We start from the raw sequence: 24,548 nt of genomic DNA, 5'->3' as shown, positions 1-24,548 counted from the left end.
CAGTCTCTGCTGCATTGGGTCCCATTGCTATGTGTTCTAGTTGGATCCACTGATGTCTACATGAAAGCCTGTTTCTTCTCCTCTTTCATGATTTTTCTTTTGCTACCTCAATTTTTCCCCTTTTAACTAACCAGAAATCACTAAACAGCAGTCAACACAAACTGCTCTCCACCGTTGCCTTGCCAGCTAAACCCGCATTCTGGATTTATCGCAGTATTGTAGGTCAGTGATGGATATCGTGGAGACGAGAGGGTCACTCCCCCCTCCCATTTGTGGAGTATTTCATCTAACAAAGGTGATGTGCTGACTCACATAGAAAAGCAAAAAAAAAACAAACAAGTGAGTTGCAGTGGGGACCCGTAGGTACGGGAGGCAAAGTCTGATTGAGAGAAAGGAAGAAGGGATGGTATCCGGGAAATGTTCTGGTGACACCTGCTTCATGTCAGCGCTCCTGTCAAAACAGCCGTTGTCTCCTTTCTCCTCTCTCTCTTTTTCCGTCATCTGCATATATTTTTTTTTTTTGCCACCGTCAAAAAAATGACAGGACTAGGGAATGGGAGGGGACAGACATGTCATGCTGGGAGGGAGCAAAGTGGCATCCCATATCCACTGACTTGTGTGTGTGTGTGTGGGGGGGGGGGGGGGGTGTAGAGCAGTCAGGGACTATCTACATGTGGTTGAAGAGAGACTCTCAAATAGCATTATTAACTCATCTGGGTTTTGCATGCCACCCTCCCCCCGACACACACACGCCCCCACAGTACACTCACACACACTTTCAACACACGCCTGTGCAGATCCATAGAAAACAGTGGTGTGTCTTGACAGCTCCCCAGGCGCCCATCCTGGAAAGGCAGGACAGGAGAGCAGTGGAGCATGCTGGGAGACAAGAGGACCTGAACGTTCATTTCTGAGCCTACCAGCTCCCTTAATACTTAATGTTGCAACACACACACACACACACACACACACACACACACACACAATGATACAGTACATGCATGTGCATACACACAGGCAGTCCCAGTATGCACATCATAAACATAAAGTGTGCTCAACAAACACACACAAAACCAGGCACGGTTATGCACACGCGGATGTGCGTGTGCGGACACACTAAATAAAATATTCAAGACCCCATGAAATAATGATGAACATTGATGGAATGAAACTTGCTAATTTAATGGGGACCCACTCTTTCCTTTTGTTGAAGGAATATGACAGACAATGAAGGCATGGATGCACAGACGCACGCACACACACACACACACTTTTGTGACCATTGCCACCGCAGGAGCACACAGTGACAGTTATAGGCAGTGCCGAGGCAGTATCTGAACCGTGTTTTTATTTCCTCGGAGCGTCTTTCCCATGGAGCTTTGCAGATGCACATGTGATATTGACATGCATATGTTAACTTATTGCACATCACATGCAGTACATTTGAATTTAACAGCGGTTCGATTGTGAACGTGTAGGTTTATATGTACGCTGGGTAAGTAGGGCAGCTGTCCTGTCTGTTCCAGTGCACCAAATTAAGCAGTGAGTGGGTTTTCACCCTCCTTGCTACAAAGATTAATAATGCCGGCTGCTGTTTGTCGCATAGAAATAGAAGTTTGGTAATCAGTTAATTAAATCAGCTAATTAAATCAGTGTTTGGAGGCGAGCGTGTTTTTCACATTTTGCTTTTCTGAATGGTGTCAAATAGTGGGAGGGAGATAGAAAGTTGCAAGAATATGAGGGCCTGTTGAAAGCCGAACATGTTAGATGATAAGAGCTGGGCCACTTTGAGTGTCTGCACATGTAACAGTCTTTATGTTTGTGAAATGGAATTTGTGTGTGTGTGTGTGTGTGTGTGTGTGTGTGTGTGTGTGTGTGTGTGTGTGTGTGTGTGTGTGTGCGTGCGCGCACTCACTTGTGTGGAGGTTAACCTGCTTGATCATGCACATGTGCATATTTTCAAAGGGCCTTTATTAACCCATCGATTCATTTGCTCGCTCTGGCGCATACTCACCGCCGCGCAAGTTTGACCGTGATGGTTTCCAACAGCAACAACCTCACATTTTGCCCTAGTGGCAAATTCTGAGCGTGCAAATTTTCCACTGATGTCAGCATTAGGACACAAGATCACCTCATAGTAAAAGTTGTTACAGCGGAATGCGTTTCCCTTTAACGGTTCTGCATTAATGTTGCGTTATCGAGCGGTGATTGGGCTCTTTGCTCCACTAAGCTGTCAGACAACGGCGGGGACTAGACTAAATGTTTCCCCCTGATATTCATGAATTCAAATTTAGACAATTTACTTGAACAGCAAGACTTGAATAACGGTAAACCTCACTTTTTATGGCAGGTTTCAAAATGCCGTACAAACGAGGGAAGAAAGCCATTATGATTAGAAGCATAATGAGATGGAACCGCTTGACGTGCATTAAAAGCTATGGGGGTATAATATGCGAGAACCCAACTGGAGTCCGCCTAAACAAAATCATGTGAAAGCTCGCAGGTGAGTAATTCTAACAAGCGGTTCCAAAGGTGGCGCCAGTTTTGAGTCTTAGCTCCCTGTGCAGCGCGCTTCGAAAGGCCGGGCTAATTGCTAAACACTCTGAATTTAAGATTAGCAAGGTGAGTATTTCCTGCTGATTCTGTTCATCACGACTCGGGGCAGTTTGGAGATGCGACAGATTAAATAGGGGGATGAGTGTCAGATTGAGTCTCACATCCTATAGCAGCAAAGTCCATGCACTGGACAGGCCTTGCAAGCCCGCGTGCAACATGACATTGATCATTCCCCGTCCACTGATGCTGAATGGAGGTTCCCCGCTGCTCGGCAGATTGGCAATCCAGACCTCTCTTTGCTTCGAGCTTTAATCTGTCTCCTGCGTCGCGATATAATCCCTCCCCCGCCGACCTGCGCCGACAGGTGGAGGCTGCCCAGAGGCGTCCTTGACCTCCACACCGCGGTGGGTTGGCGTGGGACTGGATCAGACCAGATCAAACTGGATTCATTTTCTGTTAGTGTGAATTCGGGGAGACGGAAAGACCCACAGGTTTCAGAGAGGCTTTTCGGGCACGTCCCCCGTCCACCCCCGAGACAATGTCTGTGAATAGCCCACTTAATGTGCAGGAGGAATCTTGAAAAGAACCCTGAAAATAGAAGGTTTGTTTCATTGTGTCCCTGCTATAGTTGTTTTGTTTTTTTTTTTTCATTTTCAAATGAAGTCATTTGGTACAAAAGCCTGTTTTTCCAAATCAAGAAAACATGGTATGGAAAGGGGTTTCATGTTTTTCCAGGCCTCTTTCCTGACCGGGACTTGTGCCTTCCTGTGAATGTCAAGTAACTGATGGTGAGCAGAGTTACACAATGCAGTGGGCATCTGCTGAGGCTCAGTGAAATCACTGACAAAGAACATTTGCAAAACCAAATTAAATGGCCATGTTTGCCCTTACAGATCATCCAGCTTTTTTTCTATGGGACTTGTGTTTTGTTCTGTGTGAAATTGAATGTCAACTAATGGATTCCCCTTAAGGCGGGTAATCAAGCTCAGAATTGAGTTATTTTGTTAACATACAGGTAGGAGGCGTAGCATAAAGAAGAGGTGGAACAGATTATTGGCTCCAAGTTATAAACCAGTAGTATTCTCTTGAAGAGCCTAGTGCCCTGCAGGTCCGAAGTTATATGTTGCACAATCCAAAGTCCTATTAAGCGGTAACTAATTTCAACATAAAAATGGCAAGGGGGGGAAAAAATACTGGAGCTGTCTTCAGGGAATAAATAAAAATGCCCGCACGTTATAGAATATTCTTTTGAGTAATTCCGGTGATTTTTATGATGCTTGTCAGTGTGAAAAATAATTGCTGTTTCACCGCAGTCGTGCCCCGACCAAGGAAAAGGCTTTGCTCATTATGAATTATGACTACTCTGTTTGCTCCATCCCTCATAATGACCCGAGAAGCACAGATTGAAAATAGTGCGTATGCATGTGGGCGTGTTGCCTCAGGCGGGGACACAGCTAAAATGGTAAAGCCGGCCAGCTCTGTCACGCATCTGTCTAGGTAATCAAAGTAATAGTAACTACCACATGGGCAACTCGTGCGCAGAGCTGAAACATGGTCTCAAAGCTACAGGTTAGGAGGGTGGATGAAAAGCACACAACACAGAATATGTATAAAATTTGATGATGAAACTCATCGGCTGATCGCTCATAATTGCATTTATGTCCGGCATTAGATCAGTTATCCCGATCATCATCTAAATGTGTTAACAGTATCACATTCAACCAGTTCAAGGGATGCAAAAAAATGAATAACCAGGCTTACCGCCAATTGTTGTCTGCAGTGTGATCCATTGTTTCTCATTAAAAACGTTCTTAAAGGGTTTGGGGGTTTTATTGTTTTCTTCTGCTGATCGGATAAGGCACAGACTGACTGACCGCAAAACTAAATTATACCTCCACCGATTTACTCCCTCGCCCTTAGTTCTGTACGGCTGCCAAAGTACTGTCATTACCCAATTTTTTTCCGACGATCAATTCATAAGTAGTACTAATGTCTACATCTGGAAACAGAGATGGCATTCTAGTGTTTATCTACATCATATGTGCTGTTTTAACATTTAATTAGGACATATGAAGATTGTTTATAATTCCAGCTGTGTCAGTGACCAGCAATAAAGACCAACAGCTGGAATGTCTGTATTCTAATTCCCGTGGGAGGGCAGGAATCTCTGCGCGGAGACCTCATTGCGTAAGACCCCCTCCGAATTATCTCACACATTACACGAGTCTGATCCCAACGCCTTGGGCTATAGCCGATGAGCCTCGAAGACAGACCCACTGCTGCTCCACAGAACCGCGAATACCCCGATATTCGCATTATGTGGATGCCAGAGGCTCAAGAGCTTTAGGCTGCGTGGTGGTTCGGAGCCCTCAGCGTATCTCCCGTAGAGGTGCTTCATAATGTGCTTGTCCGGTGGGCACCTGAATTCTGGCACCGAAGGATTCCAGTCATTTAACTTGTTTTGTTTTGGGTCATTCAGCCTGTAGATGATCCAAACAGAAAAGGCCTGGGGAATGATAGGAATTCAGTCACACTGGCAGGAACCCAGTCTCCCTGCCTAACTCCGCCTCAGCAATTCTGTTGTGTCTCCGTTTCAATTTTACTGCTAGATTTCTCTGCTTAGTCTTCATACTTATACAAAGTCACGCGTGCTCTTCGGCCTCTTTACCGCCACGCTGTGAAAACAAAGCAGAAAAGCCCGCCTCAGAGCTGAATATTGGGACTTCTGTGCCATGTTGCATCAGGCAACGTTGAAGACCCTGTGAAATCCATTACCATCATCATTATCACAAAACCCCCACGGCACCAAGGAGATGCTGTACATCATATTTCCTATCTATTTTTCCAGCTGGCCCATTCCCCCCACGGGCCGGTTCCAGTCCAGTGGAAATAGATCTGTGGAGCTGTAGTCAATAACATCCTGTCGTTTTGTATCTGTGGTCACTTCTTTTTAACCCCCGCGGTTGGACAGCTCAAACTATCACATGTGATAGCTAGAGGATAAATCAATTCGGTCATGTAGAGAATTTCTCCACAAATATGTTAAAAGGAAACGGGCACAGTGTAAATCTGAGCCACGTTTTAGTATGCGAGCAGTATTTGGAAGTGCATTCCAACCCCCACAGCACAGTATTTGGGGTTGATGAGAAATCCATGTCTCCGCTCTTGGTTGCACGAATTTTCAATGCACTCCACCTATATAATCATTTCTCGAGTATGCCTCAGACTCCTATTTATGCACAGGGTCTGAAATCAAGGTTTTTGACCTTCCGGCCGGGATATCTGGAGAGCGTGCTTTTCACTGGCCGAAATGGTGAACAACTTTCTGAAGATTCCAGTCATCTCACAATGTAGGATGAGCACAAACTTTTGGAAAGCCAAAGCTGACCTCTAAAAACTCCATTTACAGCAAAGCAGATTCTTCTTAACTGGGTTCCATTCAGTTGATATTCAGGTACTGTTTTTTTTTTTTTTTTGTTCTTCCCCTTCTTTTTCGTCTTCGACACACCGGTGAAACACGGAACAAGCCATCACCGCCGCCGCCGCCTCTGCATCGGCTTCTTGAAACTCCATCTCTAACCATCATTTCGTGCACAACGTTTTCTTCCTGTGTGCGTTTCCTTTTCATCCACCTCCTTTTTTGTCAGTGGGTTTCTCATTTTAAAGGTTGGCTCCCTCCTTGTAAGTGTAAAGAGGTGAGCAGCAGACAGCAGAAAGTGATACTTATCTAAGTAGCAGATGTCCTAAACGGTAAACAGTAAAGCAAAATTCTGAGTACTTGAAGCGACTGGTTTCACTTGATGTCCAAAAACATCTATGCTCGTGAATCTACTGGTAGGTATGGTCTGAAACCCGGCCATTGTCTTTGTCAGCAAACACGGACTCTGGTGCACTTGTCCTTACTTTTTAAGAAGATCCATTGCAGATTCTTTACTGTGCTGCCAACGCTGATTGAACAAGCCAGTGGTAAGGAGAGGAAAAAGATTATAGATCTACAGTAGAATTCTAATTCTCGCTTGCTTCCTAATGGCCTACAGTGGAGTCGGAGTAATGTGAAAAGGATTAACATTGGGATGAATGCATAAGAGGAGGGAGAGAGTCTGAGATTACAATGAGAGCTTTGTTTCTCCTACTATCAGGCCAGGGTTTCTGCAAGGATCCATTATTCTTGCTTTGATGCTGCTGTCTCAGTGAAAAGTGGTTGGCGGGGAAGCATTGTTTCACCAGCAATGGGGATATCGTTGCAGTGCTGTTCAGCATAATTTGGCCAGCACCCCCTTGTCTTCCCAGCCCTCTAAGTCACCCCCTGCCTGCTCCTTTGTGACATGGCAATTACCTGCAGTATTCAATCACGGCACGACAGCAGCGCCTAAATATGGCGATTCATGCCCACCTCCGACTTATCAGACCCTGTTGGGTTTTGCCAAACAGGAACCACTCCAGCAGGGATCGAGGCCCCTGATAAACACCCAGTTACCCAGGGCGACAGTTGGTGGGGGCACCGTTTGTCAGTTATATGGGCTGGTTGTCAAGGAGCAGATTGTCAGAGACTTGGGAAGTCGGGGACAATTAGAAGATGGGTGATTTATGGCGTGTGATAAAAAAAACACAGCCAATGCCCTGTTCAGAGGTTGTCAGCGTGTCGGGGCTCTGTTATCCTCATCCGTGTGTCCTTGTGTGTGCGTGCAGTCGGACAAGTTGATATGTGGGACTGTGACTGATATCTCTGGCTTGGTATTTGAAACATCATTTCCCATTGCTCCTCTCTGCACAGATGTTTGCACGTGCACGCCCGACCACACGCCCCTGCGCACACACAAACACACACACAAACACATAATGAGCAGCACTGCACGCATCCCAGCTCCAGCTGTTGCAGCAGTTATTGGGACATAGTAGATGCCTCTATTAGAGAGCTGCAAATCCCCACAGAGGTAGAGAAAAGAGATGAGCGATGGATGAGGAATGAACAGAGAAGGATGAACAATGACCCCAGTGCTGCAGGGAAGAGGGGGGAGGCAAGGGGGGCAGGGATCATGCTCTGGCTCTGGAAAGTCTCAGAGCAGACATTCTGGACATCTCTGGATCTTGCTTCAGATATTTTCAGTGGCGGGGGAGAGGTACTCACAGCAGAGACAGGGGAGGGGAGCTGAGGAGGGGTCTTGGAACTGGTGATGAATGCCGCTGGAATGCTTCTGGAATGTCAGATGGGGATATTTAGAGGCGGCCTCCTCAATGAGGGCAGATGTGGCCTCGAGGGAAATCACCGGATCATCATTCCACCACTGCTTATCTCTTCGTTTCCAGCACACACACACACACACCTTGCACAGGTCCACACACATTCCCGTGGAACATTCCCGGCCGTATGACCGTCAAGGGGGGGACGTTAAAGGGGAGATTTCACCTCCAACCGGGAAGAAGTGGCCGCTTCCAACCTTTACAGATGGTGTTGTTTACTTTTTACAAGGCTTTGTATCGGGGCGTTGGAAGCTACTGCCAGCTGCTGGTCATATTTTGGAGGTTGTATTAGAAAAAAAAAGAAAGAAATAAGGCACCGGGTCTCAAAGAAAATCCTTACTTTAAGTCACTTTCTCCTCTTTCACTCCCCACCGATTCTCCCCCCCATTCATTCGACCTGCATCACACCCCTGAAGACAGCTAGTGAACTTGTGCGGGGGTCTACGTCCAAAGCTTTGTGAAGGTGGACCAGCCCGGCCGCCAGGCGAGATGACACAACGGAGGCTGGATGAACAGACATATCCGGCGGGCTCTTGGATGATTATGTGTCTCAAGGTCTGGCTTTTTTTTTTTTCCTTTTTTTTTCAGCAGTTAATAATATTTCTTGTTACACGGGGCTGAACCAGTGTGGGCGGATTAACAGATAATAGGCAGTGGCAAGACATGGGAAAAAGACACAGTGGGCTTTCAGCATGGTGACCCAGTGTGGGAGGTATGCGAGCGGGCTCTGATAAGGGCCAAACGGCTAAATGTTTCCTGCAGTTCTCGCTGAATGCTAATCAGTGTGAGCAGGAGACCATATTGGCTGGTTTCTTTTTATTTCTTCTATTGAGCGTCTGTCGCCTTCCTCCCCTATCCATTTCTTGTCCTATCCTCTCATTTTCATCTTCACTCGTCGTCTGTTTCTTTCCCCTCCTTCCTCATCTCAGACGGAGCAGCGATAGATGTTACATGGCTTTGCAGATTTAGCATGCAAATGTGGAGAAGCGCTTGGCTCTTCATTGGATGACTCGTGTGTGTGCGTGTGTGTGTGTGTGTGTGTGTTCAGATGATTCTCACCATATGGAGGAACTTCATTTGCATAGTGTATTGTTCCCCCGGTGCATGGTCTCTTGTGGGCTTTAGTCGTAATATACTCAGTGACCAGCACATGAACATCTCTTGCACTCCAACTCTGACCCTTAAACACACATCCATGCCCTTTCTTTCAAACACACACAACTCACACACATGCACACAGTCTCTCTCCCTGTCTCTCTCACACACAACATTACCCCACTTGCACCCCCCTCCGCTCTGCAACGTCTGATCCATGGATTTGCTCGGGATTCCCAAGGATTCACCCTGATTCTCGCCTTTACAGCCATATTTGTGTGTCTGCATGCCCATATGTGCTCGTCTGTTCTTGTTTCTTCCGACTGGGCACATGAATTTAATTACATATCAGCTTCCACCCACACGGTCTTTGATATCTTCCAAGGGGACAAAATCTTATATTGTTATGTTGTTGCTGAAGGGGCGGCTGTGCCACAGTACGTTCATTCTCCTCTTCTTTCGCAGTTATGCAGACATTCCATTGACAAGAACTGAATGCGCGCTGAGCGAAGGAACGGCTCTTTTCCCTCCCCACAACATTCATAGCTTACGTGCCCTTGAGCAAAGCACGCTACTCCTCCTGCCTGCGCGTTGACTGGACGCATGTTCCCATTACGGAGGGTTAAAAAGCCAAAGATTAATTTCCCCCCAGGGATTAAGAAAGAACAGGAAAAACTTGCATCAAAATGTGCCCCGAAGCCCGAGTTTATTATAACCGAATGCGCTATGAAACCTCTAATGCAGTCTTGTCTACATCTGCTCAGATATGTTTATTAAAGGATTATTTACTTGACCCATCACTCCGTCTTTGACCTCCTTTTTCCCTTATTTTGCGGGAATAGGAATGAATACGAGGCACCTTCAGTGGCCCCTTTAGAAAATTGAATGACCGATACAACGACATCTCATGTTATTTTCCTCTTTTTTTTTTTTTCTCAAAATAGTTCGTAATGCTGTTGCATTTGGATTCACAGGCTCACACTTTTATTAAAACAGCTTTTATCCTCAAAAGTGAAAGGTCTTTGGAAATATTTTTGTCCACTCTGTTTGCGTACCTGAGCGGGGAGAGATGAAGAGGAGACAAAGATTACTTCTGGGATCATTTCAACGAGGCGTTGAAAAATTACAAGTCTTTTCAAAACAAAAACGAAGCGTGACAAAGATTGTTCGGGTGAGAAGCAGAAAGCTTTGCACAGGTGGACCTAATGAAGTGAGTGAGTGACGGTGGGTTTTTCCATTTCAAATGGGAACCTTTGCCATCATTTTACATGGTGGAGAGAAGTTTTACACCACGCGGCCTCCAAGAGGCGAAAGAACAGCTTTCTTGCCGAAACCAATCAGATGGCAGAAATGGTAAATGACACTGTAGACGCTGCTGGAGGCCTCCAGTCTGCAAATTAATTTACTCCTGATTTATTGATGCTAAAATCTTCCAGCATTTACTTTTATCCTGCTCTGGAGTTCTGAATGAATCATTTTCGGCGCGGTCCACAACGAAATGCCTAATAGTTACTGACAACATGAACAGTCATTGGAGTTGACACACACATACACATACACACACACGCACACACATACACATATACACCACATGTGCTCCGTTCTCTGCTGTGTTGAATGTTGAAGTGTTGATGCTATCCCACTTGGTTGGCGAGGAGTGTTGCCAGGCCGACAGCTGCCCTGACTCCACATTCCTCTGCATGTGATCCGGGATTGGAAACTCAGGGGAGAGTCTGCCCGGGACTAACACACACACACACACACTGGAACACATGTACTTAGAGGTGCACACACATACTCAGGGTGGGGGCCGATGATCTGGAGAGGCTAGATGTCACGGGCCTTATAATAGAGGGATGCTCTCTTAAGCTGCTTCACTCCAGAGTCCGGAAAATCAAACTGTCATATCAATGAGCAACTCACTGAGAAAAAAAAAAAAAAAGGACCATCACCCCCTCTCCTCTTCTTTTCCAGCCATTCTTGAAAAAGCAGTTTTGAAGTTCTGCAGCAGACTGAGGGGGCTTTTGAATTATTTTCGGTGTCATTCGTAATGGTATTAAAGGGAGAGATGAGAGAAAGGGGAAGGGAGAGCCTGAACACGGGGACGCCGGCGGAGCGCAGCTGTTGACGGCGTGCTACGTGGAGATCTAATTCAATATTAGCGATGACCAAAGGCCCAGTTCCTTTACCGGATGCCTGTTTGGATCAAATGCAAAAGCATCAGCTCCGTTAATCGCTCTCTCCTTTTTGAAGAGAACAACATCAACCCCACCCCTTTCCCATCTCCTCCCCTGCGTTTATGCATCATCTCTCCTTTTTTTTTTTTTTTTTTTTTTGTTTTAGTTTCATTTCTAGGATTTTTTTAATGCCTTCCATGGTCGATGAGTGGAATTAACTGCTTTTTGAAACTCTGATTGTCGTCAATATGCACACGACAGATGGTGCACGGATCCATTTTTTTTTTTTTTGTTTTTTTGCTTTCACTTCCACTGCCCAGTAACAATTTGCTATTTCAGATATTTTCATTTCATGCCACTTCGCGTTTTTTTTTTTTTTCAGTTCTCTTCCTTGCCTGGACACAGATGTATATCCCCCACCACCTCCTCTCGAGGTCAGCAGATGACTTTTTTTTTTTTTTTATTAATTTTTGTGTGTGTGTGTGTGTGTGTGTGTGTGTGTGAGACCCGGATGAGCGCTGGTGAAATCTGCTGTGGAAAATCAAAATGAGCATTTTTCGCTCTCATTGCGATGGTCACCTTAACGAAACTTTGTTTGGAGCCATAGGTCATTTTAGAACTGTTTGACTTTTTTTTTAGAGCCCCCTCCCGTTCGCTTCCTTACAGAAATTTCCCTTGACCTGTTACTTGGTAGAGGAAACCCACCTCTTGGATAATTTTCAATAGAAAAGTCTGAGGGCCACACCATATTACAATTTATCACACCCATGTTGACACAAATCCTTGTGCACGTGTAATAAGCTGTCCAAATAACTGACGAGTTCTTACCAAACGTGCTATCGGAGGTGGCACTTGTCTACGAGTTCGGCTGCACTGCAAAATTGTACATTTCATTTCTAAGGTCCGAAGTCTTTATGATAATCCTCAAGGGAAAATTCTACGAGGCTTGCTCTAAGGGTTGGGGACACTTAAATCCCATAAACTCTTAAATTCATGATTCATTTTGTGGCGTTCAGACTAAAGTCCAGACTAGCTGAATCTCCTTCTCCTTGTGTCAAGACTAAACACCGCTTTTATTTCCCTCCCTGCATTGAGAATGGCTTATTAGGACAAAGAGACGCCAAATTAACGATAATGAACCAGCACCAGTGCTGTTACAGCGACTTAGTTACATATAGTTGCTGCTGTCATCTTTGCAATGTGGTCTAGAGCATATCCAGCTTTTGCATATACAGATATGCAAATAAAATATTTTTCACCCTCACATTGTTTTACTTGGTTTCGCCACAAGTTTAGATGAAGAAAAATTGAAAATAGTCCAAAAATGTCTCTGGCCTGGTTTTTGGCTACTTTGCTTCTGCTTGTACTCTGGTTTGTAGACCATAAATTGCAGATTGAATTGTTAATTTCGCTATTCAACATGCAAGAAAAGCCACCGTCAAGGACCCGCCGACACGGCACTGCAGCAGGCCAATGTCGGTCAGGCGCCCACTGTCAGGCAAGTGTGTGCCCCATAACTTTTGCAAAAAGAAAAAGTTAAATCCGTAAATTCCTCGTGCTGTGTAAAGGAGTGGAAGTGAGAAATGAGTAAATGAACAGGAAAAAAAAGGAATAATCCCAAGGCCTCACCGTTTGAAGCAAAGCTCACTATGACTTTGAATGGCAACCCTGGACAAAGGATTTCTTTCTCTCTCCCTCTTTCTCGCTCTCACTCACGCACACACACACACACGCACACACACACATTCACACAGTATGGGCTTCATGTCTTAAATGGTAGCCGCTGCATTTGTTATACAATACATGGCTTTTTTCATCCAGTGGACACTCGGTTAAGCATTAATTCTATCAATATGATGATCAGCTGAGTAATGAGAGAGAAACCGAGAGGTGCAAAAATAGAGAACATGATCTTTATTCTGTAACCTGCTGGAATTTTCTCTTTTCTTCAGTGGTCCCTCTTTCTTGCTCCACTGGCCTCCCTTCCACTCCAGGCTGTGCTCATTAGCCCTTGGCCCTCCTAAACAGGTGGGGCATGTTTGGCACGACTCTTCTACATGCAGGCAGGCTTAATTGGGCTTGGAGGACTCCTTACTCACACACACATCACATACACAACGCTTATAAGGGCCCTCGGGTCACACATTTCTCCAGCATTCTTAAAGGGCCAATTGTCCTTATTTTTTCTGTTCTCCGGAGGCCATTTGTGGTTCCGGAGATTGTAAATCCGGCTCCCGGCTTGTCTCCGGGCCTGGACGACCGACCGGCCTTCTGTCTGCCTCCCCCTCCTCTTCTGCTCTCTGGCAAAAGACAACAACGGCCAAGGCCAAAAATCACGGATATGCCCTCGTCCTTCGGTTCGAATGTCACGATGCAGCTCCTGTTCCGCCGTCTCTGCACCCTCCGTCTCCCCCCTCCCCCACTCCGCCTGCGTCTTCCTGACTGTTGCCTTTTTTTTTTTTTTTTTTTACCAAGTAGACCCCACAATGACACCGATAAAGACTTCTCTCTGTGCCGCAGTCTTTTGTGTTTGTTTCGGCGTTTATGCGCCGCCCTATTTTGACTAGAAAGCTTTGTGTATGGATGTGAAGCGGCACACTACTCAACTAATTACACACGCGGATTTTTTTTCATTTTTCTTTTTTAGCTAGACTTGACACTACCTTTTGAAAGAACGAATTCTTTCAAACAACATACATTATTCACATCACCGCTGGCTCGGCAATGTCTCATTATCCTGTTTATTCATACGACAAATACACACTTTTACGCACGTATACAGCCGAAGCAGCGGAGCAGTGAAGCAGGGTGGGGGAAAAAAAAAAAAGAAATGAAAGAAACAAGTGCTGAAGTGCGTTTGTTTCGGGGGGTGGGAGTGCAAAGGGCAGGTGGGGAGGTTTGAATGTTAACTGCCTTATCACTCCAATTTCACACTCTCTCTTCCAGTTGCACACACAGGACACAATGCACGAGCAGAGAAACACCCTGTTGCCTCCAGCCCTGTATGTGACGACTGATTACCAGGGAAACAGGGGGGTCAACCCGGCCCCCCCACGCTAATCCCAGCCAGAGGGGAGGTTTTCTGTCCGTGTGTGTCTGTGTGTGTGTGTGTGTTAATGAGTGTGTGTGGCTGCCTCTATAACAGGCCACCTGCTCATTAGCTTAATTACCCGGTCTTTTAATTTTTCCCAAACTCTGTATTACGTCTCCTTCTCTTCTTCATCCTCACCTCTATTCTTCTTGTTTATTGTTTTATGGGAACTATTGGGAGATATCAATAATCTGACATTGGCGGGGGAAAAAATTGATACCCGGACCCCCCGTTGGGTTCCCACAGAGGAACCCACTTTCTTGAGCTTACACCCTCTCTGGCATGATCGCAATAGTTGTTTTTCCCCAGCAAAATCTGCTTTTCTCGCATTAATTTTATTCATTTTTTTGTTTAATGCTGATGCCTCAGCTTCTTACACTGAGTCCATCCATCTACAACTGGATGTCGTCCAACCGTGTTGCATCGGGAGATCCATGTCTCCTACAGGGTTGACCCGTTTCCTCTGTCTCCTGGTTTTTGTTTGTTGTTTCCTCATACGCCGTGTAGTCAGTCACATTTTCTCCCTGTCCTCCCTGGCTGCTGACTCCCTCCCCGTTCCACCACCCGCCGATAGCTTGTCTTGCCACCCCTAATGGATGACTCGGTGTCTGAGTCCTTGTGTGACTTTGCATAGCTGATCATTCTTCCCCTTGGGTGGTTTCCAGCTGTTGGTGTGACATCCTCACCAGTCCTACTTACCTCTAAGCGTGTACTTGACTCTTCATCCTTCCTGTCCCTCAGAGGTTGTTTCTGTCTTTACTTTCATTAAAAGACATTTTGTTTTGTGCTAAATAGGATTCAAGTAGATGCGCATTTTTTGGGAGGGGAGTAGGGGTGTAAATTAATAAATAAATGCACAAACTACATCCTGCGGACTGTTGGTAAATCAGATGTTAGTCATTAAAGTAAAATGTGGCAGAAATAAATGCAGCCATTATAAAATGTTGATAGTGACCTCCAATAAGGGGCAGCATTAATTTTGAAAGTTTTCCAGTCATAGTCCCCACACTTAAAGTCTCTGTGCTCTTGTTTCCAGTCCTTGCAAACAGTGTTCAGATAATAATCATGTATTCCTTTTTTTGCGTGCCCAGCTCAGCCACTTCCCAAAGGCAAGCTTAGCATAGGATCAGATTTTTTTATTTTTTATTTTTTTTGCAAAAACTCTAGATAAACCAAGAGGTTGGAGGCAAAGTTTCTTTTCTCACATTCCTCCGATCCGTTCTGCGTTTCAAAGTTCTTAATTGCTTTGGTCTAATAGTGAGCATTGAATAGAGGAACCAAATGTTTCTCCGTCACTCAACTAGAAAAGAAAAAAAAATCAAATCTAGACAAGGCGTAGCACGAATTTACAGGTGATACATCACTCGTGTCTGATTTACCCAATAAATCAGGTTGTTCTCCGAAGATGTATAACCCTATCCCCTAAAGGAAGCGCTTGAGAAGAGTACATCTCCTAAATGTATGTCGTATCACGTCATAGCTTTAAACCCTGCCAGGAGTACATAACTCGAAATTGTGCAAACATGAAAAATGGGCTATTGCGCAACACAAAAGTCCTCCGCCCATCCCGCCCCGACACTAAATCCATCTTATTTTCTATACACTCCCCCTGCTTTCTTTCCTGTTTCTGTCAAACAGCTCGCCAGGCTGTTGGCCGTCAACTTACATGAGCGAACAGACGGGAGTACATTTCTGCAGAACATAGCTTTGCACTCAGGGGATTCCCTCCCGTGTCTCTCCCATTCGTGCTCCCTCGTTTTTCTTGTCCGTTCCGTTCTTACATCCAACTTGAGCTGTAAGCCGCGCTCGCATTTTTCGCTTATACTTTCTCTTCTTTGTTTGTAGGCACACGCACAGGAAAAAAAAAAAAAAGATGCTCTTGTTTTGTGCGGCGAGATGCAGTGAGTCATGCCTCATTTCGGGGCCTCACGGCACAAGCGGACTTTATTTGATGTGTTACAGTTCCCCCTCGCCCTGCCAAATTTCACTTTTTGCATTCTTTTAATTTACTCCATACTAGCTTAACAGCAACGTGATATTATTATAAGACCAGGAACAGATGTCAGTAAATTCGAAGCTTTATCTTACATTTATGCGACATATTGGAAATAATTACTCTGGCGTTTGTTTGCGAGCAGTGTCCATTGCATTTTTGTTTGTTTTTGTTGTTTTTAACCTTCTCCAGGCAGATGTTGCAGATTTGCGACAGCCAAATATCAGATTTTTCCTGCAACTACAACTTAATTTGAGCCTGAGAGGGTTAAAATTCAACTCCTGCAGCTGGTTTTTACCACATGTCGACAATTTTCAGAGATTACATATTGCTTAGATTCGTCTTTGCCGCAATAAGGCTGCGCGTCGGACCGATGACCGATCTCTGTTGGCACGGCAAGGTCAACGCAACCGTCCGAAAAACACGTCGCCGTGGATATATAGGATCGAGTTTTATCGCTATTCATGATTTTAAAATTTGAAATGGGATCTGAGCTCTAGCGGGTTTTTATTTCCAATCCATAATAGAGAAAACCAGATAATATTCTCACATTTAATGGGCTTAAAAGAGGAAATAAGTAGATTTAGCAATTATGTTAATCCACAATTATTTTTCAGTTTTATTGTAATGAAGTGTGAATTTAATTTTATATTTCAAAGGACCTTATCTGGATCCAAATGATGCTGTCAAGCTAAATATTTAAAGGTATGAAAGATTGTCATGTGGTTTTAGTTGTAAACCCACAGTCATTGGATGCCTTGAGATTATATGATTATTTCATTATGAGCACTGCACTTGGCCTAGTTCACAGACACATTACGCAGCTGCCCAAGCGCGTTGCCTCGGCTGCAAGAAAATCCCTGTCAGTAGGTTTGGGGTAGAAAGAATTTTTGAAATTTTTTTCACCAGAAACGTGCAGATAAATATTCTCATGTTCGGTTTTATTTTCCTGTTTCGACTCCCCACCCCTTTCTAAATGACACGGTCCTTTATATGTCTGTTCATACCGGGACAGCTGCCCGTTCTTGCTTTCTCCTCCACTTTCTTTATTTTTTATTTTTCACTGTCCTGTATAAGCCTCCTGTGTTTAAAGTCCAAACTACCGAGGCGAGTTGTCTGAGTCCCGAGGCTGTCATTGATCGACTTAACGGGGGGAGAGGGAGAAAAGAGACGGCAAGCGGTGCGAGGAGGAAACCCTGAGAGCCTGTTTGAACCTGAGGGTGTGTTTCTCTCCATCTCGATGCCTCATTATTGTCCAGAAGACACCCAGGACACACAGGTCCGGATGACTGATGGTAGGGAGAGGAAAGAATAACAAGAGTAGGAGGAAGGTTGAAGTTTGAACTCGCCAAGGCAATCCTTTCGTGCACGCAGGTATTTCAGGTCAAGTACGGACACTGTATTACCAAAGGGATTATTAGTCTATGTTCCTCGATCAGTTTTTTTTTAAGGCTGTTCGGATTTGGTGGTGTTTTTGTTAATGTTTTCTATTCTATTTTGATGACACGTTCCTGCGGTTTAAAGGTAGAGATGGATTCTTCTTGAAGAACCACGCCTTTTTAGATTCATGTCCTCACTTGTGAGTCCTTAGCCTCGTTTCTCAATTCGTGTGGATACACACATCCCCACGCTGACAGGGCTGATATCATCTGCATTTACAGCCAGCACATTCCACGGGACCATTCCACTGGAAGCAATGTGAGTGGAGACCCATTGGCCAAGGCTTTCCTGCATGCAGAAAGAGCTACTCAGTTCACACGACAGATTTATGTGTTTACCAAATTTGTTCCAGTTCGATTACGCATGGATATAATTCAGTAAAGAAAGGAGCCAAAGATAATTGGAACAAAAAGAATACACCTTTATATTCAGCAGACCTTACACGGGGTGCAGCTTTAAAAAATGCATTCTTCGCCTTTTTCTCCGATAACGCAATAAATACTTTAGCAACCTGTACTGCATAATGTTTAGTCTTATTAGTGTCTTTTGCCCCCACTAATCGTGGCGGAGGAGTTTTGTTATGTCCTTGTGGCCACGGGAGTTGTATTATCCGGAGCAATAGCTCCTCTTAAGGACCCTCAAGGCAAATTGGTCCCAAAGAAGATAACTTTTATAATAACGTGAGCATCCACACTGCTCGACTGTAAATTTGTGTAAACACAGTGGCTCAAGCCTGCATCCCGCTCCCTGTACACTGGGTTCTTCTCCCCAACTGCTTTCATATTCTTACTTTCCCCATTCTTCACTGGGTAAATTAAGGATAAAGGAAGAGTGTATCTACAGTGTCTCCTAGAAAGTTTTATGAGGTTCGGCTAGGCAGGGTTTGGATCCCTCAGGGGGTTTGAAGATCATGTTTCACCGGGAAAAAAAAAAACGTTAAATTTAAAGTCAGTGTAATAATGTGGACCATTTTCAGATAGCCTCATATATAGTATATTCTCAAACCTGCTGAACCCCATAACCCAACAAACTACATGTTAAAATGCAAAATGCAAAAAAAAAAGAAGGCAACTATCGAGACAAACTTCAAACTGAAGGAAGCTTAAGGACATTTGAATCTTCCATTCCTCCCGACCAGAGAGGTCGAGAGGAATGCAAGACAACCTCCTCTATCTAACCCTATTCTCTGTATCTTGTTATCTCACGCCAGCTAATTTCACGTCCTCTCTCATAAATCTTCAAAAGGAAACATTTTTGAATGAATATTGAATTACTGATCCTCTTATTGTTTTTTGAATGCTCCATTATACTTTGCCCCTAGAAAGGCAGCGATTCCAGGAATGCTCCGAACACATCCATACATTCAGTCCAAGGCTGAACCGAACACAGACCTCGAGAATAATCTCAATACCAATTTTAGGGAAGTAAGTAATCATGAGTTGGAGGATATGGAGAGAACTATATTGGCTTTTTGAGCAGGACAAGACTTTTTTTTTTTTAATTGATTTGTTTTGTGTTCTTCACAGAGATTTCCCCTCGTTATATTAATGCAGATGTTTATTTAAAAGAATATTCATCATAATGCAACCAGGGTCCATGCAATACATCTGCCGACCAAACAGTGACCGATCGGGTGACCAAACAGGGAGAGATGAACTTGTCTTTACACCTTTATGGTGGTATCACGTTCCAAACCATTGTTTTTGGTTCAAAATAAGGTTCACAAACTATACATTCATTCATTGCCTATATTGCCAATCCTGTCAGGGTGGCAGGAGCCTGTCCCAGCTGTCATGGGGCGAGAGGCAGGGATCACTCTGGACCATCACAGGGACACCTATAGAGACGGCCAACCGTTCACTCTCTTGTTCACACGTCTGAGTAATCCATATGAAGAAACCGGAGAACGTGGAGGAACCCACGCAGACAGGGCGAGGACTTCCAGGCCTCCTGCTGAAAATCGTATCAGGGAACTTCTTGTTTGAAGAGGAAGTGCTAACTACTGCAAGTGCAATCCCCCCGAGCGTTTCCTTAAAGTTTATAAACAGGAGACTTGAGAATGCTGACCTCCGGCACTGTGGAAAGGCTTTCAGGAAGTGGGAAGGAAGCGCATTAGGACTGGATTTGTCCCGACCCGAATGACTCACCTGTAAAAATCTGATTAATATGTAGAAGAGATGGTAAGAGGCCATATCAGCAAATCCCCATGGCAAACATTCTCATATGCATTTTGATTTATTCTGCTTAATTTAAAACCGAAGAAAAACAGGAAATTCTACCCTGCCACAAATATATATTTTTTTTTACCATATCTGTCGAAAAACAAAGCAGAAATCTTCCAGCACATTGTTCATCTCTGTGCTGCTAATTTTGATAAGCACTGTGCTGTATTTGGGGAGGGGTGAAAATCAACATCTGCATTATCTCCCCCTCCCCCGGTTCCCGTTCTCACGTCGTTGAGTTTGGGTCCAATTTTAGAGGTGGGAAAGAGCCCTGTCGTCGAGTGGCTCTGGTTTCAACAAACATCCATGGACTATTAATAAATCATGGCTTTGCTACACAGCAGGATGCTGCTGGTGCTGCTGAGCGAGAGAATAATCGAGGGAGGGTGGGGAGGGTGCACGTGTTTGTCACTCCACAAGTTTTTTAATCATATATTTAAACGCGGCCTACGAAGTCTGTCTCTTTCACAGAAGAAAGACTTTCGTGTCTCCAGTGCCAATGGAGCACAGACCACCTCCAGCGTATCTGCTGCTCCTGTTGTTTCGCTCTCCGTCTGCATAAAGCGACACCCGACAACAACTTTGCATGATTGCAGTCTGATTAATGAGCGTCCTGCTTTCTTAACACGTGCAAATCGAGAGAGTGCGAAACCGAAATACTCTTTCGTTTCACCCTTTCTCAAGTTGCGGGCCGCCCTCCGGGACACCTCAGCACCCTCCCAGCTTTACAACAATAGGGATTTTAGAATTCCTCCCCCCCCCCCCCCCCAAAAAAGGGGGGGGGGCATGTGGTAATTGTGGAGAAGGGAGTGGGAGATGGCCTGAAGGGACATGAGCGACAGAAAGGGAAAGACTTAAAGAAAGGGAAGGCAGGTTAAAGAGAGACGGAGGTTTTAGAAGTGGTGATTTGTGACCCACAGGAAAAAGGCAAAGAGCAGGTTTTACCCGCCCCCTTCACCACGACTGGGTTTTTCCTCTTAATGGTGTTCAGCTGGCTCCCATGTATTTATCACACTACAGTTTGACCAACATGGTGTTTTTGAGGGCGACTTATATGTTGAAGCTATTTGTATGTATCGCATTGTCTCTCGGGTTCGTCGGCCGTAGCGAACCGAGCAAACACTATTTCCTGAGCCTCTGATTCTCTCATGTTCATGTAAAACACAAAGTTGTGCGTATCAGATGAGACATGTGGTTAAAGAAACCCTTAGTGACAGAAAGGGAAAAATAAAAGCAGGCGTGAAATGTTATCCAAACCTATAGGCTCTCTTTTGTTCTCCCCTATTGTTTGGAGGAACACAACGGTGCTGTCTTTTTTTTTTTTTTTTTTTCTTTTTTTCTCTGAACAGAAAACTGATCGGGGACCAGTGAGGGATTTGAGATAAGCGGGATCGACAATGGTTGCTGACATCATAAAAACTCTTATCAGTCCCCATCCCCGCTCCTTGATTGGATCGCTCGGCTCCGAACGGGGCCCGAGCGGCTCGCATCTGCTATGAACTTAATTAGATGGTTGGATAGTTGAGCCATATTACCCGGGATTTTCTTATTTTCCTCTTATGCCTTGTTTAAGAGCGAGTACAAAAGAGAGATAAGAAAACGGCCACGCGTGAGGTCCATTTTTTCTTTTACATAAAAGACTTCGTGTGCGTCCGTATTAGAGGGTGAGTTGGTTGAGATGTCATTACCTAGAGATCTGAGATCATTATACAAAAGGCGAGAAAGTCTCCACGGCAACTGTTATGCAGTTTGTCTGACCGAGTAGACACAGGAGACCAGCATGCAGTTTAAGATCATTTATTTAGGTTTGCGTGCGTGTGTGTGTTCATTCCGATGTGTTTGCGTCCTGTGTAAGTTTGCGTGCATGTTTTTTATTTATTTTCCCTGGTAATATGCTTGAGCTTTCATTATAGCCGGAGCCATAACTTTGATAAATCACTTGGGCTCGGGGCCCTCACTGCTTTCACAGTATTAGAAAACTAATTGAAATTCGCTTCCGCCGCCGCCGCCGCCGCCACCGCCACCGCCAACCCACCTCCCCTCCCCTCCCGTTTGCCTGCACTCCTTTCTGTTTTTCACCCTTTTTCCTCGTTCCCTCCTCAGCATCTCTGTAGCGAGCGCCAAGCATGGTCATGTTTTTTCAGTAGAATACAAGCCAAGAGGGGGGAAAATGTCATCGCTGATTTAATAGGCGTAGTCTTGCACAGAAACACACCGACTCACTGTCGCACAAACACACACACAAACACTGCACTCCTGGGAGTGTTAGGAATCCTGATAATGTCATCATAGGAATCTCTATAATACACCCTTGCCTAAGCAGGCTCCGGTTTGACTGAGCATCTCCGGTGCCTTTATATATTCCTGCTTTTGATTAGATCGGGGATGAGATTTTCAGTTTGGGTTGATGGGATTGGGAGTTTAGATACTTGTTTCTAGGACCGTGATCCCCCTTTGGTCCTCAGATAGAGGGTCTGTTTGGGTTGTTGCCTGGGATCTCCCAGCTGCCACTGGATTTAGGGCTTAGTTGTTTCATTGTCGGTGATCCCCCGGCTGCCTCTCGATTTGGAGTTGTTTCATGTTTTTACGGGAGATCTCTGCTTTGCCGCCCCATTTCGGGGTGTGGTTGCTTTGTTGCGCAGGCTCCCCCGGATGAAATTCGTTTCAGGACCTGTTTGTTTTGAAGCCCGGATCCTCCTAGATGCTTCTGGATTTGGGGTTTTGTTTTTATTATGCGTCATCTCCCCGTACTTTGATAGATTTAGTATTTCCATTGTCCAGGTTCTCCCTGGTGCCAGTGGATTTTCGGGGGGATTTACCCACTTACTTTTAATATCCAGACACGGCTACTGTTTGCGTGACACTTGGGGCTTTGTGTCCATCCAACAACCCCTCCTCTATCACTCTGAGCTTTGTAGTGTCAAGCCAAAGATTTAGTGGTGGAGGCACAGTGTGTGTGTGTGTGTGTGTGCGTGTGTGTGTGGCGTGTGCATGTGTGTGTGTTGGCAAGTCTGCAGGGGCTTGTGTGAACTAGCGATTTCGTAAAGTCCTGTCAGCACACAGAATTCTCTCTGCAAACATTCCGCCGATGAATTGCCATCCCAGGAGAGCGAGGCCAGCGTGTGTGTCTGTGTACACTTTCAAGTGGCGGCGTCTACATTGCACCGACAAATCCATACCATCACTCCCAAAAACACTGGAGGCACATAACCACGCATGCAAGCATTACCCTGCTTTTGCGTGTGTATGTGTGAGTATGTCTGTCTGTGTGTGTGTGTGTGTGTGTGTGTGTGTGTGTGTGTGTGTGAGAGGGTGTTTTGATTGATTAGACTGCAGTAATTAGCCATAGTGTGAAGGCCTGGAAAGGTCTCCACTCTGGTGGGAGTGTCCCCTCTGGAGAGACATTGAACTGTGGCACGCACCATTATATTACACACAAGAGCAAGTGTGCGACACACGTACACACACACACACACACACACTCAGAACAAAAAAACGGTACCTCCAGATCTCAGATGCAGGATGAGTCATCTCTTCAAGTTCTAACAACCGGTGCAAGAGGAAGGAAATTCGGTGGGTTTTTGTCTCAGACAGAAGGATGTTTGCAGCATGGAGATGTTTTGCGGCTCGAGATGTGCTTGTGCCAGCAGTTCTCTTTCCTGCACTCTTGCAAGGAGACCGAAGCATTTCGTCTGTGTGACAACTCCACTCCCGTTCACATCCATATCTCACTCTCAAACCGCAGCGATAGGTTTCAACACAACTCCTTATAAATTCAAATACTCTGTCACGAAGTGTGGCAACCTTTGTCTGAAGCGTCCCTCTGTCATTGACAGGAATCAAAGTCCAGCAGTAAACCATTGTAAACAGTGCCATCACATGCACAGCCATGGTAGTGCATAGTGCACGTGATGCATTGCCTTTTTTTTTGTCCTCCTGCTTTTCTCATCGAGTCTAAAAGTTCATTTTGTGCACCTTTTTTTTCCAGCAAAACAGCAAAAATGCTTGTGTGGGTTCCAATATTATTGGGTGTATTACTCTAAAGTGCAATTTCTTTTTTTATTGAACAATGTGACCTTTGTGAAAGGCAATTTTCTGGATTCTATCAGCATGATTGGCTAATTTAAATCTCTCCTTTCTTTCCCGTCTCTCCTGTTTCTTCCTTTTCCCCACCCTCTGCTTTTGCTTTGCTTTTCCCCTTCCTACACCCTCTGCCTGACCCCCAACAGGAAGTTCTACTACATCACTCTTCTTAGGGACCCAGTGTCTCGCTACCTCAGCGAGTGGAGGCATGTGCAGAGAGGGGCCACGTGGAAAAACGCCTTGCACATGTGCGACGGCCGAACCCCCACACCCGAGGAGCTGCCCTCCTGCTACGAAGGCTCAGACTGGTCGGGATGCACCTTGCAGCAGTTCATGGACTGCCCCTACAACCTGGCCAACAATAGACAGGTTAGAGTGAAAACCATTTCAGCGCTTATTGTTGTAATGCAACCATAAAAACCAACTCCTGCTCCGCTTCAGCATCTCTGTGAAAGAGCTTCAGGAGTAAGACGGGGAAAACATATTTTTTTTTTGCACATCAGTCATCCTTTCTTCTCTCGCACAGAGGTTGCAGAGAACTTGTGTGAAATGACCCCATCATTTGATAAGAATGATTCAAAATGAAGGATTTCTAAAAATTCACATTCAATCTACCCTCCTTCAAGATTGTCTTGCAAAGAGCAACGAAG

At 45.1% G+C, this 24,548-nt stretch overlaps 1 protein-coding gene across 1 annotated transcript in view; it reads left to right on the top strand.

Moving 5' to 3' along the window:
• The window catches only part of hs6st1a (heparan sulfate 6-O-sulfotransferase 1a), a 58,492-nt gene that overhangs the window by 24,146 nt on the left and 9,798 nt on the right, over positions 1 to 24,548 (top strand). The window contains exon 2 of the mRNA XM_086155774.1: positions 24,045 to 24,267. Within this exon, the coding sequence (XP_086011900.1) occupies positions 24,045 to 24,267 (223 nt within the window). The remainder of the gene's footprint in view (positions 1 to 24,044; positions 24,268 to 24,548) is intronic.

This window comes from Fistularia commersonii, chromosome 1 (assembly GCF_037954325.1).
Source record: "Fistularia commersonii isolate RoL2024-O1a breed Wild chromosome 1, RoL_Fcom_v1.0, whole genome shotgun sequence".
In the NCBI taxonomy this organism is placed as follows: Eukaryota; Metazoa; Chordata; class Actinopteri; order Syngnathiformes; family Fistulariidae; genus Fistularia; species Fistularia commersonii.
This window is presented reverse-complemented; position numbering and strand designations above follow the sequence as displayed.